Genomic DNA, 15,751 nt, shown 5'->3' with positions numbered 1-15,751 from the left:
CCTGGTTGCAGGCTGGTCCTGCTTGGGTTCATATCTTCTGTCTCGCGGCTTATTCAGACACTTGGCGTCTAATATACCTTGCTGGTCAGGTTGGGGTGCCAAGTGCTCTTAACATTATTTATGTTTCTTATTTGTTTTATATGTTTCAACTAAGCATTCTCAAGAGGACTTGTGGGTCCGTGCTGCTCTCTGAATTGTTTCAGTCCTATATAGCTGTTTCTCTGGTGACTGGGTCAGTGAATTTTGCTGTGTCACTCTGTTTCTTCCGATACCCTTGGAACCTAGAGTATTCCTTCCTACGTGGTGGGGAAATTAGAGGGTTTAGCGCCTCTTTTCTACCGGTCCGGGAGGTGTTGCTTTAGGAAATTGTCCTTTTTGGACTTGTTTCTTTAGTTGTTCTTTTCTTCATTGAGACCTCTTGAATTTTCTTGTGGATGATTTGCCTCCGGGGGACTTGGATTCCCTTCGGGAGCTGGTTGTTCCTTTTTCGGGACATTGAGACAGTGAGGTCTTTTTGGGCTCCGGTTAGGGGTCCTTCCCCGGTGTTGGGAATGCTCTGCATCTCCTTCTTGGGATAGAAGAGGTCCTAGTGTTTTTCCACTCATATGGTTCAGATATTGCCATCCAGGTGGCATCCATATCCATGTTTTACTGTCCTCTGACTTCGAATCTGAGGTGATGTGGAGGCGTGATGTTGCTCTGTTCGGGTGACCTGTCCTCATTGTTCCCCTTGTGTCTGGAGCTCGTGGCTAGCTGGACAGCTAGCTCAGCATACTAATGCTCTGTGGCTACTCTGTACTGTGATAATCCCACAGGAATATCTGTGAGGAAGTGCGTGACCAACAAACAACTAATAATGACTAATACAAATGTGTATCGATATGTATGTGTATATAGAGAGAGATAGAGATGTGTGTGTGTGTGTGTTACTAAAAAAATTAAATGAATATCATATTGAAACTCATTAAAAACAACCATAAAATCGTAAGATGAACAAACAAAAATGCTATAAAATTAATAATAATGTTGTTAATAGTAATATCGGGTGTAATCGTCCCAAAAAGGAAATAAGTCTCAAAGGTTGGAGTAATTCGCAAGCTCCTCTTGTGTCCCACGGTGTAATGGTTTAAACTGTGCTAAGATAAAGAAAAAAACAAGGGGCGCCTCATAGTGTAACTTGTATTTCAAACATGAAATCAGAAGAGAAGTATAAAAACTACTCATCTTAAACGAATACGATGCTTATCAGGTAGGCTGACACAGCAGTCAGTATGCTGCAGGTCTCTGTGTATCCAACCCGGCAAATGTAGTCTCGGATAGTCGATCCACCGCCCTCAGTTACTGGTAACAGGTGATTCCCTCACCGAGGACTCAGCATATCCAGCAAAGTGAAGCAAAATGCAGGCGTCTCTTAGACATGATGATCAACCAGCAGCTATAACAGCTACAACCGCTGACAGCAGCTGCAGGGCAAGAATTCCAAACGGTCTACATTGACCGAGAAACGCATTGCAGTAAAGAGACTTTTTAACCACGACCTGCTATTGTGGTCGTCACATTTTGTTCACAAATTGGAATCCTTGCCCTGCAGCTGCTGTCAGCGGTTGTAGCTGTTATAGCTGCTGGTTGATCATTGTGTCTGAGAGACGCCTGCACTTTGCTGGATACTCTGGGTCCTCGCTGAGGGACTCCCCTGTTACTTGTTACCGGTATCGAAGGGCGGTGGATCGACTATCCGAGATTACATTTGCCAAGTTGGATACACGGAGACCCGCAGTGTACTGACTGCTGTAGAAACGTCAGCCTGCCAGATAGCATCTTATTCTTTAAGATGCCATTATCCTTGTGAGTAGTTTTTATTCTTCTCTTCTGATTTCATGTTTGAAATACAAGTAGTTACACTATGAGGCGCCCCTTATCTTTTTCTTTACTCTGTACTGTAGCAAACCAAGCTTCTTGCTCTTGTTATCCGGGTTATTCTGGATTTTTCCCTGGGAGGTCTTTTTTTTTTTTTTTTATTTCAAACGAGGGATTTATGTTCCTGGAAGATTGATTAATCTAAACATTGGTGGGGCCCGGGCTTCTTGTCCTGATCTTCTGGTTGTCGAGACTTTTACTCAGTGTTTTCTCTTTGTGGATCCCGCTGTGGGATGTTACCGGACCTTATGATCCTAGGACTGGCCTTGGGGTTACAGTTTCTGGGGTACTTTGGGCTTAGCCCTTGTTCTGGCTGTTCTGTTTTACAACTTGGCCAGATTTACTGAGAGCTGGGGCTCGTCTTGTGCTGGACGATACAGTTCCCTTGGGGCAGCCATCTAACGTGACCTGATGTTGGGATTTCCTGCCTAGTAAACAGAAGGTTTGCGGTTCCTCAGCTGTCACTTTTGCGCCTGGTATGTGTACTAGCACGATGGTGTTTTAAGGGGTTCTTCCGTGTTCGTCAGTGACGTGTCCTCTTGGTTCTTCCTACGACTTCCTGTCTCATGGGTAGGTATTTCTCGACGCTCTCCTTTTCAGGGGGCTCGTTGTCATCCTTAACGAGGTGTTGTTCCTTTTTTAGGTTCCTCTCCAGTGTTCAGGAGGTTGGAACAGATGTTTTATCTGGTTCGGGTTTTGGTCTGCTGAGTATTTACTTCTTATTTGGGGAGCTGCTGGCTCCGTATTGAGACTTAGTCGGGTGGATTTGCACGATGTTAGGGAGATGTTCTTCTCCTTGATGATGCCGGTTGGGCGTCGTCTCCCCTTGTTCTTGGGATCCATTCGGGTCTCTGCGGACTTGGTCTTCCTTTTGAAGGGGCTTTTTTCCTTTATGAATTTTGCTGTACCCTTTGGCTTACCATTGTTCTCTCACTTTTTGGGGATTTTGGTACTGTACTAGGAAGGGTTGTGTGGGGCCCACTGCTGGGCGACGGTTCTCCCGGAGGAGTGTTGGCTCAGTGCCTCTGCTTGCGGTCTCTAGTTTCGGACTATCTGCGGGTCAGTGTCCTTGGGGCCTTTTCCTTCTAGTTTTTTTGCCCGGCTCCGACGAAGCAGAGTTTGGTTGGGTTGTGGTTCTTTCAGGCCTGGTGCCCTCAGAATGGGCCGCCTACTATACCCTCCTGTTTTTGTATTCTGTGTCCTCTATAGCTTGGGTATTGTTTTCCCAAAAGTAATGAATGCAGCTGTGGATGCTTTCCATTTATGAAGAAAAACTTAAATTATGCTTACCTGATAAAAAAAAATTCTTCAGATGGAGAGAGTCTACAGCTCCCCACCCATATTTTTTTCTGTGGGGAACTTTTTTTTATTCTTCTGGCACCTTTTCACTCTGGTATTTCTTCTACTGTTCCTTGGCAGAATGACTGGGGGTTGAGGGAAGTGGGAGGCGTAGCCTTTGGCTGGGGTGTCTTTGCCTCCTCCTGGTGGCCAGGTTCGTATTTCCCAAATGTAAGGAATGCAGCTGTGGACTCTTTCAGTCTGAAGAAAATTATCAGGTAAGCATAATTTAAGTTTTTTTCACTTATGATTGCATTTATATGTTTAACTCTTTTGCAATCTTTTTTATAATTAACTGTGGATTGTGCACATCTTTCACATGCTTGCTCTAGACCAGTGATGGTGAACCTTGATGTTTCAGAACTACATTTCCATCATAATGGGAGGAAAGTCCACTGCTTCATTCATTACTTGTGGGAAATACAGAACCTGGCCACCAGGAGGAGGCAAAGACACCCCAGCCAAAGGCTTAAATACCTCCCCTACTCCCCTCATCCCCCAGTCATTCTTTGCCTTTCGTCACAGGAGGTTGGCATAGAATAGTCAGAAGATAGGAGTTGTCTCTTATAGAGGTTAGTACTCTTCGAAATGGGACTGGAGGTTTAAGTAGCCCTGTCAGCCTCTCAGTGAGAGCATGGATGAGTGTTATAGTCCGGAGATGCAGGGAGAGTCTTTCTGCGAAACTATCCCGACTCAGTTTAACAGCTCCATTAGCAATAAGCGTTGACAAGTTTTGCTGCCTGCTTTCTTCTCTCAAGTCCATGTCAGAAGCGAGGCAACTATCTGTCACACTTGAAGGGCTGTGCTCCTGTTCCACGGCGTTGATTCCGGTAAGATTGTTTCATTTTATGAGTTTCGTTGCCTGCTTTTCTTTTCTCAAGTCCGTGTCAGGAGCGATGCTTCTAACCTGTCACACTTGAAGGGTCGTGTTCCTGTTCCATGGCATTGATTCTGGTAAGGTCGTTTCATTTATATATTTGACAACGCATGAAGACAGGGTCACAGTGTGGCTCCTTTTATCTTTATAGAATCTAGGGTAATACCCTTGAAAGGGGGCTATTGAACAGGGGGGAGTTTATTATGCATAATATTGTTTGTTGTGTTTTTACTGCATTTGTGTGAGATGAGTCTCTGTCAGTGTGGAACACAGTTCATAGCGAGGGATTGAGGCGGGACTTTTTGGCGCATTTTTCTCTTGAGGGCAGGGGCGGTCCTGCATGGCACTCCATGTGACCGGGTGTGGCCTCTGCAACTTCATCTTTCTCAACCTTTGTTTGGAGGAGACGAAGGCTGTTTCTTGTAGACAGAGTCATAGGAGGTGGCGAGTGCCCCGGCCATTGGGATATAAAGGTGCTATTTATTTTTTGATCAAGTCTGCAATAAAGGCGCAAGCTATGGAGGACTCTGATATGTTAGAGGATACTCCCTCTTTATCTAAACCCATTAACTGTATATTGTGAGGAGGTTCCAGTCGAGCCGCCTATGCAACTCTGTCCCACATGCTTTGACAATATTGCTGTTTCCAAAAAGTATAGGGTATTTAGTATTTCTGAGTCGTCCACCTCTGAGGGTTCGCCACTCCGCAAGGTGCGTTCCCTGCAATCATCTCCAATAACAAAAGCAGTTCCCCAGGGCACTACTAATCCTCCTGTGGGAGGGGCCCTTTGGCCTCCAGGCTTTGAAGATCAGTTGCAGGCGGCGGTTTCTGCGGCCATTAATGCGATGCCTCATCCTATTAAGCGCAAGCAGAAGGTACGGCACAGCTATCAGTCCCAGGGGTACTCGACTCCGTTGGATGTCTCTGACAGATTATCCGATGAGGAGGACAACTCCGACTTATCGAAGGATGACGCCTCTGGGCCTCTGTCTAGGCCTCCGTCCACGGAGGAGCCTGATTTTAAATTTAAGATGGAGCATTTGTGCTTTCCGCTGAAAGAGGTGCGTGCTACGTTGGAGGTTCCAGAACCGAAACTACCAGAGGAACCTTCGATCCCTAAACTGGATAGGGTTTATGAAGACAGGGTAGTGCCCCAGGCCTTCCCGGTTCCAGTCAAAATGGATAACAGTATTAAGAATGAATGGGAGAAACTCGGTTCGCCCTTTTCCCCCCTCTTCTTCTTTTAAAAAGCTTTTCCCCGTCCCTAAGGTGGATGGTGCTACTCCACGCTCTCTAAGAGTAAGACTATTCCGTTAGTGGATAGCTCCTCTTTCAGGGAACCAATGGATAAAAGATGTAGTCCATGTTTCGGATGATGTTCCAATTTCCAGAGTTTTTTTTTTTTTAACCGAGACGGTCGCTGCGGTGGCTGGTGCGGCTACCTGCTGGTGTGACGCTCTCTCATCAATGGTCACGGTGGAGAATCAAGGCCTTAAAGTGAGTGTCAATTTTGATGCTAAAGTGCCCAGTTTTTAAAAATTTGAAAAGCAGGGGCACTTTAATTCCTAAAAATTTACATTTCACTCCTGTTGAGAAAAAAAACTTAACTTTTAATCTTCACAGTAGCTCCAGGTTCCTCCGGTTGTTGCAAGCCATTTCTGATGTCAGAAATGATGGATAGGTCATCCTCCAATCACGGCTTCCCCCCCCCGGGGGAATCAGTGACTGATTCAACGCTGTGATTGGAGGAAGCCGGATTCCTCATTTTAGACCCAGGAAGAGGCTTTGCAATGGGTGAAGGAAGCTGGAGCTGCTGTGAAGATTAAAATGTAAGGTTTTTTTTTTCAACAGGAGTGAAATGTAAATTTTGTTGAATTCAAGTGCCCCTGTTTTTTAATCTAATTTTTAAAAACCTGGTACTTTAGCATCAAAATTGACATAAGAGTGGCTCATTCGTTCATTTGTGATGCTAACATGCAGATTATTCGCCTGAATGCTAAGACATCAGGGTTTTCTGTTTTAGCCAGCAATGCTCTGTGGCTTATGTCGTGGTCTGCTGACATGACTTCCAAGTCTCGTTTGCTTTCCCTCCCATTCAAGGGGAAAGTTTTGTTTGGTCCAGGCCTGGATTCTATCATATCTACAGTTTTGGGTGGCAAGGGTGCCTTCATGCCTCAGAATAAACACAAAACAGAGGGGCGCCTCATGTGTAGATCAAAAATGCCACCAGCAAAAAAAAAATCCATAGATGCCAAATGGCTACTCACATGTAGCAATAGCACCCTTATGTGCTGGTAGTTGCAGGCTGATAACTCGGGGTGTATCAGCTAACCCTTGTCCTGGCTTCAGACTGGAAAACGGCATGAGAGTTCCAAGAACAGTAGGCCCCAAGATGCAGTTCCAACAGATAAGGTGCTTGCACTTAGCTTTTGTTAAAAATAGTTTTTTTAAAAATCACATTAAAAACGTTAAGCAATAAGTGGAGGGGGCATAGAAATATAGCCCCCTGTATGCAACACATTTCTCTGCTTTTAAAAAAAAAATGCTGTTTCATCAGGCGTTATTACTCTACTATTATCAATTTTTGTATCGGATTGCATTATATATGATATTGTGATGCTGTATACCTAACTGTTGTATCTTTATTGCAGCTTGTTTGTTGTACGGGCTTCAGTCCACTGTTCTGTTTTTTTTTTAGAGAGCGCCCCCTCTTATTTCTGGTTGTATTTGCCTCAGAATAAGAAGGCTAAGCCTAAGGGATCTACTTTTTGTCCCTTTCGTGTGGACAAGTCTCAGTGCCAGCAGCCTGCCGCAAAGTCAGAGCATTCCAAAGAATCTTGGAAGCCAGCTAACTCTTGGAACAAGTCCAAGCAGAACAAGAAGCCAGCTGAATCAGTCGGCATGAAGGGATGGCCCCCGTCTGTCCTCGGACCATGTAGGGGGCAGACTATCTCTGTTTGCGGAGGCTTGGAGAGGAGACGTTATAGACCCTTGGGTTCTGGAGGTTGTTTCCCAGGGCTACGGGATAGGTATCAAATCTTATCCGCCCAGAGGCAGATTCTTCCTTTTAAACATATCTTCAAGACCAGAAAAGAGAGACGCCTTCTTGGGGTGTGTGAGGGATCTCTCATCTCTCTGGGTAATCGTCCCAGTCCCTCTGGCAGAAAGAGGTCTGGGGGGTATTCAATCCTTGTTGTGGTCCCAAAGAAGGAAGACATGTTCTGTTCAATTCTGGACCTAAAGGCCCTAAACACATTTTTGTCAGTCCCATAGTTCAAGATGGAGGCGATCAGGTAGTCGCCTTCCTGGACCAGCACTTTCAGTTTGTGGCCCTTCTGTTTGGTCTGGCGACTGCCCCAAGAGTCTTCACAAAGGTTCTGTGAACTATTCTCGCAGTAGGTTCTACAGGCTGTGGTGCCCTCGGTATAGGGTCCTCTTTTTACCCTCAAATTTTTTTTCATTCAGTGTCCTCTAGAGCTTGGGTATTTGTTCCCACAAGTAATGAATGAATGAAGCAGTGGACTCTCCTCCTTTTAAGATGGAAAACCTAAATTATGCTTACCTGATAAAAAAAAAAAAAATTCCATCGATCGGAGGAGAGTCCAACACTGCACCTGCCCGTTTCTCCAGTGGACGGACCTAAATTTAATTTTGTTCTTCTGCCACTATTTATACCCTGATATGTCTCCTACTGTTCCTTATTCCCTTAGCAGAATGACTGGGGGTTGAGGGGAGTGAGGGAGGTATTTAAGCCTTTGGATGGGGTGTCTTTGCCTCCTCCTGGTGACCAGGTTCTTAATTCCCACAAGTAATGAATGAAGCAGTGGAAGCTCCTCCCATCGATGGAAATTAAATTATCAGGTAAGCATAATTTGTTTTCCCATGATGCTTAGGCACTCTGCAGTCCAGTCGAGCATCATGGGAAATGTTGTTCTGAAACATCTGGAGTGCCAAGGTTCGCCGTCACTGCTCTAGACTATATAGAAGTGAACACATTAAATATTCACAATTCTGAACACTGAAAAGATACTTGAGTAAAGGCTGCACAAAGCGACTAAATTTCAACATAATTACTTTAGCTGTGTGCATTCTGTTGTGTGGCAAGGAAGCCTACCAATGTAAACATAATCTTGACTTTTTTTTTTACCACTGTTAATGTTAATCTTGATGTTGCTGATATATCAATTTGACACACTTCTAGCTGCATGTGCAACAAAATAAAGTACATTTGGAACAGAGTTAAAGGGACATTAAACCCAAAAAAACTATTTCATGATTCTGACAGAGAATACCATTTTAAACATTTCAATTTACTTCTATTATCTAATTTGCTTCACTCTTTAGATATCCTTTGTTAAATAAATAGCAATGCACATGAGTGAGCCAATCACATGAGGCAAATATGTGCAGGAACCAATCAGAAGCTACTGAGCCTATCTAGATATGCTTTTCAGGAAGGAATATCAAGAGAATGAAGCAAATTAGATAACAGAAGTAAATTAGTAAGTTGTTTAAAATTGTATTATCTATCTGAATCATGAAAGAAATAAATTGGGTTTAATTTCCCTTTAAGCGTCCCATAACAAAATTATTTTTGCTGTAAAAAATTGAGAGAATTTAAACGATATGCAGTAAAACCTCCTTGCTGTTTTTCTTTTCTCCCTTATTAATGTATACCCTCATCCTGCAATTACGTTTTAATGTGAAAGACTCTGCTTTGTGTGTATATATTATAATGTCATTTTTGTGTGTTTAGATTATAAACGGACCTTGCCCAAGACAATTAATGGATGGTAAGTAGCCTTTATTTTAATGCTAATTAAATTCTAGGAAACGTACACTATTGTGCAAAAGTTTTACCCAGGTGTGAAAAAATGCTGTAAAGAGAGAATGCTTCTAAACATAGAAATGTTCTTAATGAAAATATGTATATGTGTGTGTACATTTTTATATTGTGTGTCTGATGGCATTGTAGTTTTTATTTTCAGCCCTCTTAATTCATTCAGTTTGTTAACTTTGTTGCTTAAAAATACTTGCTATTTTTAAAGGCACATGGTACCCAACATCCTTTTCTTTTTTTCTTTTTTTTCTCTTATCAAATTTGCTTAAAAGGACAGTCAACACCAGAATTTTTGTTGTTTAAAAAGATAGATAATCCCTTTATTACCCATTCCCCAGTTTTGCAAAACCAACAATGTTATATAAATACACTTTTTACTTCTGTGACTAACTTGTATCTAAGCATCTTCTGACCGCCCCTAATCACATGACTTTTAGTTATCTATTGACTTTCATTTTAGCCAATTAGTGCAGTGTCTGCCACAACTCACGGGCGTGATCACAATGCTATCTATATGGCCTACATGAGCTTGCTCTCCCCTGCTGTGAAAAGTAAATAAAATAGAGGCAGCCTTCAAGGGGTTAGAAATTATCATATGTGTCTCCCTAGGTTTGCTTTCAACTACAATACCAAGAGAACAAAGCAAAATTGTTGATAAAAGTAAATTGGAAAGTTGTTTAAAATTACATGTCCTATTTGAAAAAAATTTTGGACTTGACTGTCCCTTTAATCCTATTGATATCCTTTGTTAAAGGAGCAGCAATGCACTACTGGGGGCTAGCTGAACACATCTGTTGGCATCTGCGTGCAGCCACCTATCACCAACTAGCTTCCATTAGTTCATTGCTGCTCCTAAGCCTACGTAGGTATGTTTTAACAATGGATTACAAGAGAATTAAGTAAATTTGATAATAGGAGTAAATTGGAAAGTTGTTTAAAATGTAATGCTCTGTCTGAATCATTAGTTAAATTTTGACTTTACTGTCCCTTTAAAGGGACAGTCAACACCAGAATTTTTGATGTTTAAAAAGGTAGATAATCCCTTTATTACCCATTCCCCAGTTTTGCATAACCAACACAGTTATATTAATACACTTTTTACTTCTGTGACTAACTGGTATCTAAGCATCTTCTGACTGCCCATAATCACATGATTTTTAGTTATCTATTGACTTGCATTTTAGCCAATTAGTGCAGTTTCTGCCACTAGCCATGGGCGTTATATGGCCTACATGAGCTAGCTCTCCCCTGCTGTGAAAAGCAAATAAGAAAGAGGCAGCCTTCAAGGGCTTAGAAATTATCATATGAGCCTTCCTATGTTTGCTTTCAACTAGAATACCAAGAGAACAAAGCAAAATTGTTGATAAAAGTAAATTGCAAAGTTGTTTAAAATTACATGTCCTATTTGAAAAATGAAAGGGTTTTTTTAGGACTTGACTGTCCCTTTAAACAACCTCCTTTTGTATACCTGTCAAAGATTTGAAACTAAAGTGTTCATTGTTTTGTGTTTTTAGTACCAGCTGCTAATTATCAGCCAGACAGCAGTCTGCAGAAGATGGATTTCACCGCTGATGAGTTTGCTGACGATGACGCTCCACAATCTCCTCCTCGTATCAAATCATTTCGAGGTGAATATTTTTTAAGAATTTTTACCAAAAGTAAATCTTATTCTAAACCCATACCCTAACAGCAGTTATATATTGTATTACTCTCTTCCTAGAGGGTAAACAAAGATAGCGGGATCTGTAAATTAAAAGGGCAATGAAAAAAATATTGTCACTAAATCAACACTATATATTAGATGGCGAGAGATAGATATCTATATATAATAACAAATTATGTATAATTTTAAATATGTTTTAAGAATAGTAAATATTAGCAGTTGTTTTTAAATAATGCTTAAACAACAATAAAATATAAGTACTGTATCTTGTTGTTAATCTAAATCTTCTCCAGAGGACATTATGTTGTATACAAATCGGCAACAAATTTAAAATAAGGTAAGAAGGGGATAATTTAAGAGTTTGTTGCTCAGCCTTCTAAATTATAGAATATTTACTTATTTTCAAATACATGTTATCATCTATTGTAAATTATATGTGGCTAATGGGTATGTTGGCACTTAAAAAACAATTCTATTGAATATTTAGATGTACATTAATGTATATGTCTTTATTGCAGAATTAAAGTCAACTCATGAATCAAAACAAAAGGAAGAAGCAGCCAGGTGAATGTCGCACCACTAATCTCTGTCGTATTATAAAAAGGGCAAAAATAATTTAAAAACCATTCTTAGCATATACCAGATTTTAGCTTGGAGTTTGAAATGGGTATTCATCTAGATAAATGGTTTTCAAACTTCTGCTCAGACCTCCCTAACAGGCCACATTTTGAGGATATCTAAACTGGAGCACAGGTGACAAAATCAGATGATTAGTAAACATGATTATTTTACCTACTTTCAATACAAGGTAATCATGAAAATCTGGCCTGTTGGGGAGGCCCGAGGGCAGGTTTAAAAACCAGTGATCTATACAAAATGTCTTAAAGGGACACTGAACCCAATTTTTTTCTTTTGTAATTCAGATAGAGCATGCCATTTTAAGCAACTTTCTAATTTACTCCTATTATCAATTTTTCTTCGTTCTCTTGCTATCATTATTTTAAAAAGAAGGCATCTAAGCTTTTTTTGGTTTCAGTACTCTGGACAGCACTTTTTTATTGGTTGATGAATTTATCCACCAATCAGCAAGGACAACCCAGGTTGTTCACCAAAAATGGGCCGGCATCTAAACTTACATCCTTGCATTTCAAATAAAGATGCCAAGAGAATGAAGAAAATTTGATAATAGGAGTAAATTCGAAATTTGCTTAAAATTTCATGCTCAATCTGAATCACGAAATAAAATTTTTGGGTACAGTGTCCCTTTAAACATGCTGCTTATCATGCTCTTACAACTCTTAATATTTTCAATCCAAACTGTTTACAGAATGGGCAATAGTGCTGTGAGTACTGATGGAGAAGCTACTGGAAACCTTACTAAGAGTGCTGATGGAGAAGTTAATCAGAGTACTACTGGAGACGCTACGCCAAGTGCTGTGGGTGAAAATGCTGAAAACACTAGTGGCAAAGCTGTTCCAAGTGATGCTTCTAAGAGCGCTGATGGGGACGCTTCTAAGAGTGCTGCAGATGGAGATGCTCCTAAGGATGATGCTTCTGGAGAACCTACTCCAGACGCTGATGCAAAAGCGAATAAGAGCGCTGGTGGAGAGGCTTCTGATTCCAAATCGGGAGAACAGGTAAATGCCATATTGTTATATCTATTGTTAATCCGGGTAAGCAATTTTCTGAGATCTCGTCATAAACCTATAAGATTCACTGACAAGAAATGGATGGATTGGGAACCCCTCCTCTGTCTTTAGAGAGCATCATTAGTGAAAACTAGCTATACATTTTACCTATTTAAAAGGGAAGTAAAACCTCAAAAAAATAACAGAAGCCATTGTGCTTTTGAACACGCATTTTCCATTTACAAAACTGCTGCTAGCAGGACCAATTCTTCATACTGTCATTGTTTCTGTACAGCGATTATGGAATCCTGTCTTACCGTTAACGAGACAGTGGTTTTCATAGGAAGTGATCTGTTAATTTTTTTATTTCGGTCATACTGGTTTGTTCTAGTTTGCATTTAGAAATACAGCATTTTTACTATAATCCCCATTTGTACTCTACTACTAATTTTGGGAGGAAAATCTTTCCACTTACTAAGTGCTCCTTAAATAAACCCAATTCAAATAGTATTTTCTTGGCTAGTGCTATAAACCTTAACCTTTGTCTGCATTACATCTATTTCTAGGTTGGCACACCTCTAGTACTATTAACTTGACTTTCCATCTAAAGTGGAGGAGAGTCCACGGCTTCATTCATTACTTTTGGGAAATAAGAACCTGGCCACCAGCAGGAGGAAAAGACACCCCAGCCAAAGGCTTAAATACCTCCCCCACTCCCCTCATACCCCAGTCATTATTTGCCTTTCGTCACAGGAGGATGGCAGAGAAGTGCTGAAGATTCGGAGAACTCTCTTATGGAGGGTAGTACTCTTCGGAATGGGACTGGAGTTTTAAGTAGTCCTGTCGGCCTCTCAGTGAGAGCATGAATGAAAGTTAGAGTCAGGAGATGCATGGAGAGTCTCTCTGCAAAACTATCCAGACTCATATTAACAGCTCCACAAGCAATCAGTGTTGATGAGTTTCGCTGCCTGCTTTCTGAACTCAAGTCCATGTCAGGAGTGATGCTTCTACCTGTCACAATTGAAGGGCCGTGTTCCTGTTCCACGGCATTGATTCTGGTAAGATTGTTACATTTTTTATACATAATGATAACACCAAAAACAGGGTCACAGTGTGGCACCTTTTATCTTATGGAATCAAGGGTTAATATTCCTATTGAGGGGATTATTGAAGGGGGGGGGGGGGTTATATATAATGTTTGAGTTATTGCTGCGTTATGTGCAAGATGTGACTAGCAATGGTGGAACTTCAGATTGACTTCCGGGAGTATTTGCGCAGCTGATTTTGGCAAGTTTTCTGCTTAGTAAACGGACGGGCCTGTGCGGCATCCCGGATGACCGGGTGTGAGTTTTCTCTTCCTCTGTTGATCAGTGGCATAGGAGACGAGGCGGTTTCTGTAGTCCGGGTCATATGAGGTGGTGACCCGGCCATTGGAGATATAAAGGTGCCTGTTTTTTTAAGCTAGTCTAGTCCATAATAAAAGCGCAAGCTGTGGAGGACTCTGACGCGTTAGAGGGTACTCCCTCTTTAACAAAGTCTCATTCCTGTGTATATTGCGAGGATGTTCTTGCAGATCAGCCTGCTCAACTATGTTCCACATGACTTGATAAAGTTGCGACATCTAAAGCTAAGGGGATGTCTAGTACTGCTGAGCCATCCACCTCTATGGGCTCCTCGTCCCGTGAGGTGTGTTCCCTGCTTTCATCTCAGAGTGCACATGCATCGCCCCAGGGTCCAACCATTACTCCTACGGGAGAGATTAGTTGGCCGTCAGATTTTGCGGTTCAACTGCAAACAGCGGTTTCGAAAGTGATTCATGCCTTACCACGTTCTGCTAAGCGCAAGCGTAGGGCATATGGTGGCCTGGCTCAGGGGTTATCTACGCCTATAGAAATATCGGCGTTATACGATGACGAGGCCCACTCCGACTCTTTGGAGGAGGCTCCTTTAGAGTCGGAGTCCATGACATATCATCCTCCGGCTGCGGAGGAGCCTGACTTTAGGTTTAGGATGGAGAATTTGCTCTTTTTGCTGAAGCAAGTGCTTGCTACTCTGGAGGTTCCGAAACCGAAGCTTGATAAGATATACGAGGAGAGGGTGTTGCCTCAGACCTTCCCGGGTTCCTGTTAAAATGGCTAATATTAAGAATGAATGGGAGCGATTGGATTCTTCCTTTTCCCCTTCTTCTTTTAAAAAACTGTTCCCTGTTCCAGACTCTCAGCTCGCGCTGTGGGGGACTGTCCCTAAGGTGGATGTTGCCATCTCTATGCTCGCGAAGCGGACGACTATTCCTCGAGGATGGTTTGTCGTTTAAAGAGCCCATGGATAAAAAGTTGGAAAACATGTTAAGGAAAATATTTCAACACACACGGTTTGTTTTCCAACCGGTAGCGGCTGTAGTCGCGGTTGCCAGAGCTGTGATATATTGGTGTGAATCCCTGTGTGATATGGTCGGGAGGGAGACTTCCATCGACGAGATACAGGATAAGATTAATGCGTTGAAGGTCGCCAATTCTTTCATTTGTGACACCAATATGCAAAGGCTGTTGTCCCTGCCTTTTCAAGGAAAGATTCTGTTCGGTCTAGGATTGGATTCGATCATATCCGCAGTTATAGGAGGCAAGGGAGCTTTCCTACCGAAGGATAAGAAGGCGAAACCTAAAGGATCTACTTTTCATCCCTTTCGCACGGACAATGTACAGCGCCAGCAGTCCAAGGGAACTTGGAAGCCTGCTCAATCTTGGAACAAGTCCAAGCAGAACAAGAATTGGATGTGGTTCGGGCCTTAAAGTTCATCTTCAGGCTAAGAAGGAAATTGAGACCGTTTACATCTTTTTGTGGTTTGTGGTATTCCGGGAAGCGCAATGGGAAGAGGGCCTCTTCTACTTCTTTGTCCTTTTGGTTGAGGAGCTTGATTCGCTTGGCCTATGAGACAGCGGGACATAAGCCTCCTCAGAGGATCACTGCTCATTCAACTAGAGCTGTGGCTTCGTCGTGGGCCTTCAAGAATGAGGCCTCTATGGAGCAGATTTGTAAGGCGGCTACCTGTTCCTCCTTACACACTTTTTTACAAAGTTTTACAAATTTGACGTTTTTCTTCTGCAGAAGCTGTTTTGGGGAGAGAGGTTTTGCGGGCTGTGGTGCCCTCAGGTTAAGGTCTGCCTTTTTACCCTCCCAGTTTCATTCAGTGTCCTCTAAAGCTTGGGTATATGTTTCCCAAAAGTAATGAATGAATGAAGCCTTCTCCCCTTTAGATGGAAAACATAAATTATGCTTACCTGATAATTTTATTTCCTTTGTGGGGAGGAGAGTCCACGGCTCCTGCCGTAACTCCGGTGGGCGGACCTAAATTTAATTTATCTTCTGGCACCATTTATACCCTGATATTTCTCCTACTGTTCCTTGTTCCCTCGGCAGAATGACTGGGGGATGAGGGGAGTGGGGGAGGTATTTATTTGGCTGTGGTATAATTTGCCTCCTCCTGGTAG

The 15,751-nt window shown here is 42.2% G+C and overlaps 1 protein-coding gene across 1 annotated transcript in view; it reads left to right on the top strand.

Moving 5' to 3' along the window:
* LOC128660606 (mediator of RNA polymerase II transcription subunit 12) overlaps positions 1–15,751 on the top strand; it is a 133,775-nt gene that overhangs the window by 72,323 nt on the left and 45,701 nt on the right. Inside the window, exons 9-12 of the mRNA XM_053714532.1 lie at positions 8,889–8,925; positions 10,487–10,600; positions 11,154–11,199; positions 11,963–12,272. Coding sequence (XP_053570507.1) covers positions 8,889–8,925; positions 10,487–10,600; positions 11,154–11,199; positions 11,963–12,272 — 507 coding nt within the window. The remainder of the gene's footprint in view (positions 1–8,888; positions 8,926–10,486; positions 10,601–11,153; positions 11,200–11,962; positions 12,273–15,751) is intronic.

The sequence above is a fragment of the Bombina bombina genome, chromosome 5 (assembly GCF_027579735.1).
Source record: "Bombina bombina isolate aBomBom1 chromosome 5, aBomBom1.pri, whole genome shotgun sequence".
Taxonomy (NCBI): domain Eukaryota; kingdom Metazoa; phylum Chordata; class Amphibia; order Anura; family Bombinatoridae; genus Bombina; species Bombina bombina.
Note: the sequence above shows the minus strand (reverse complement) of the source record. Positions and strands in the feature narration are given on the sequence as shown.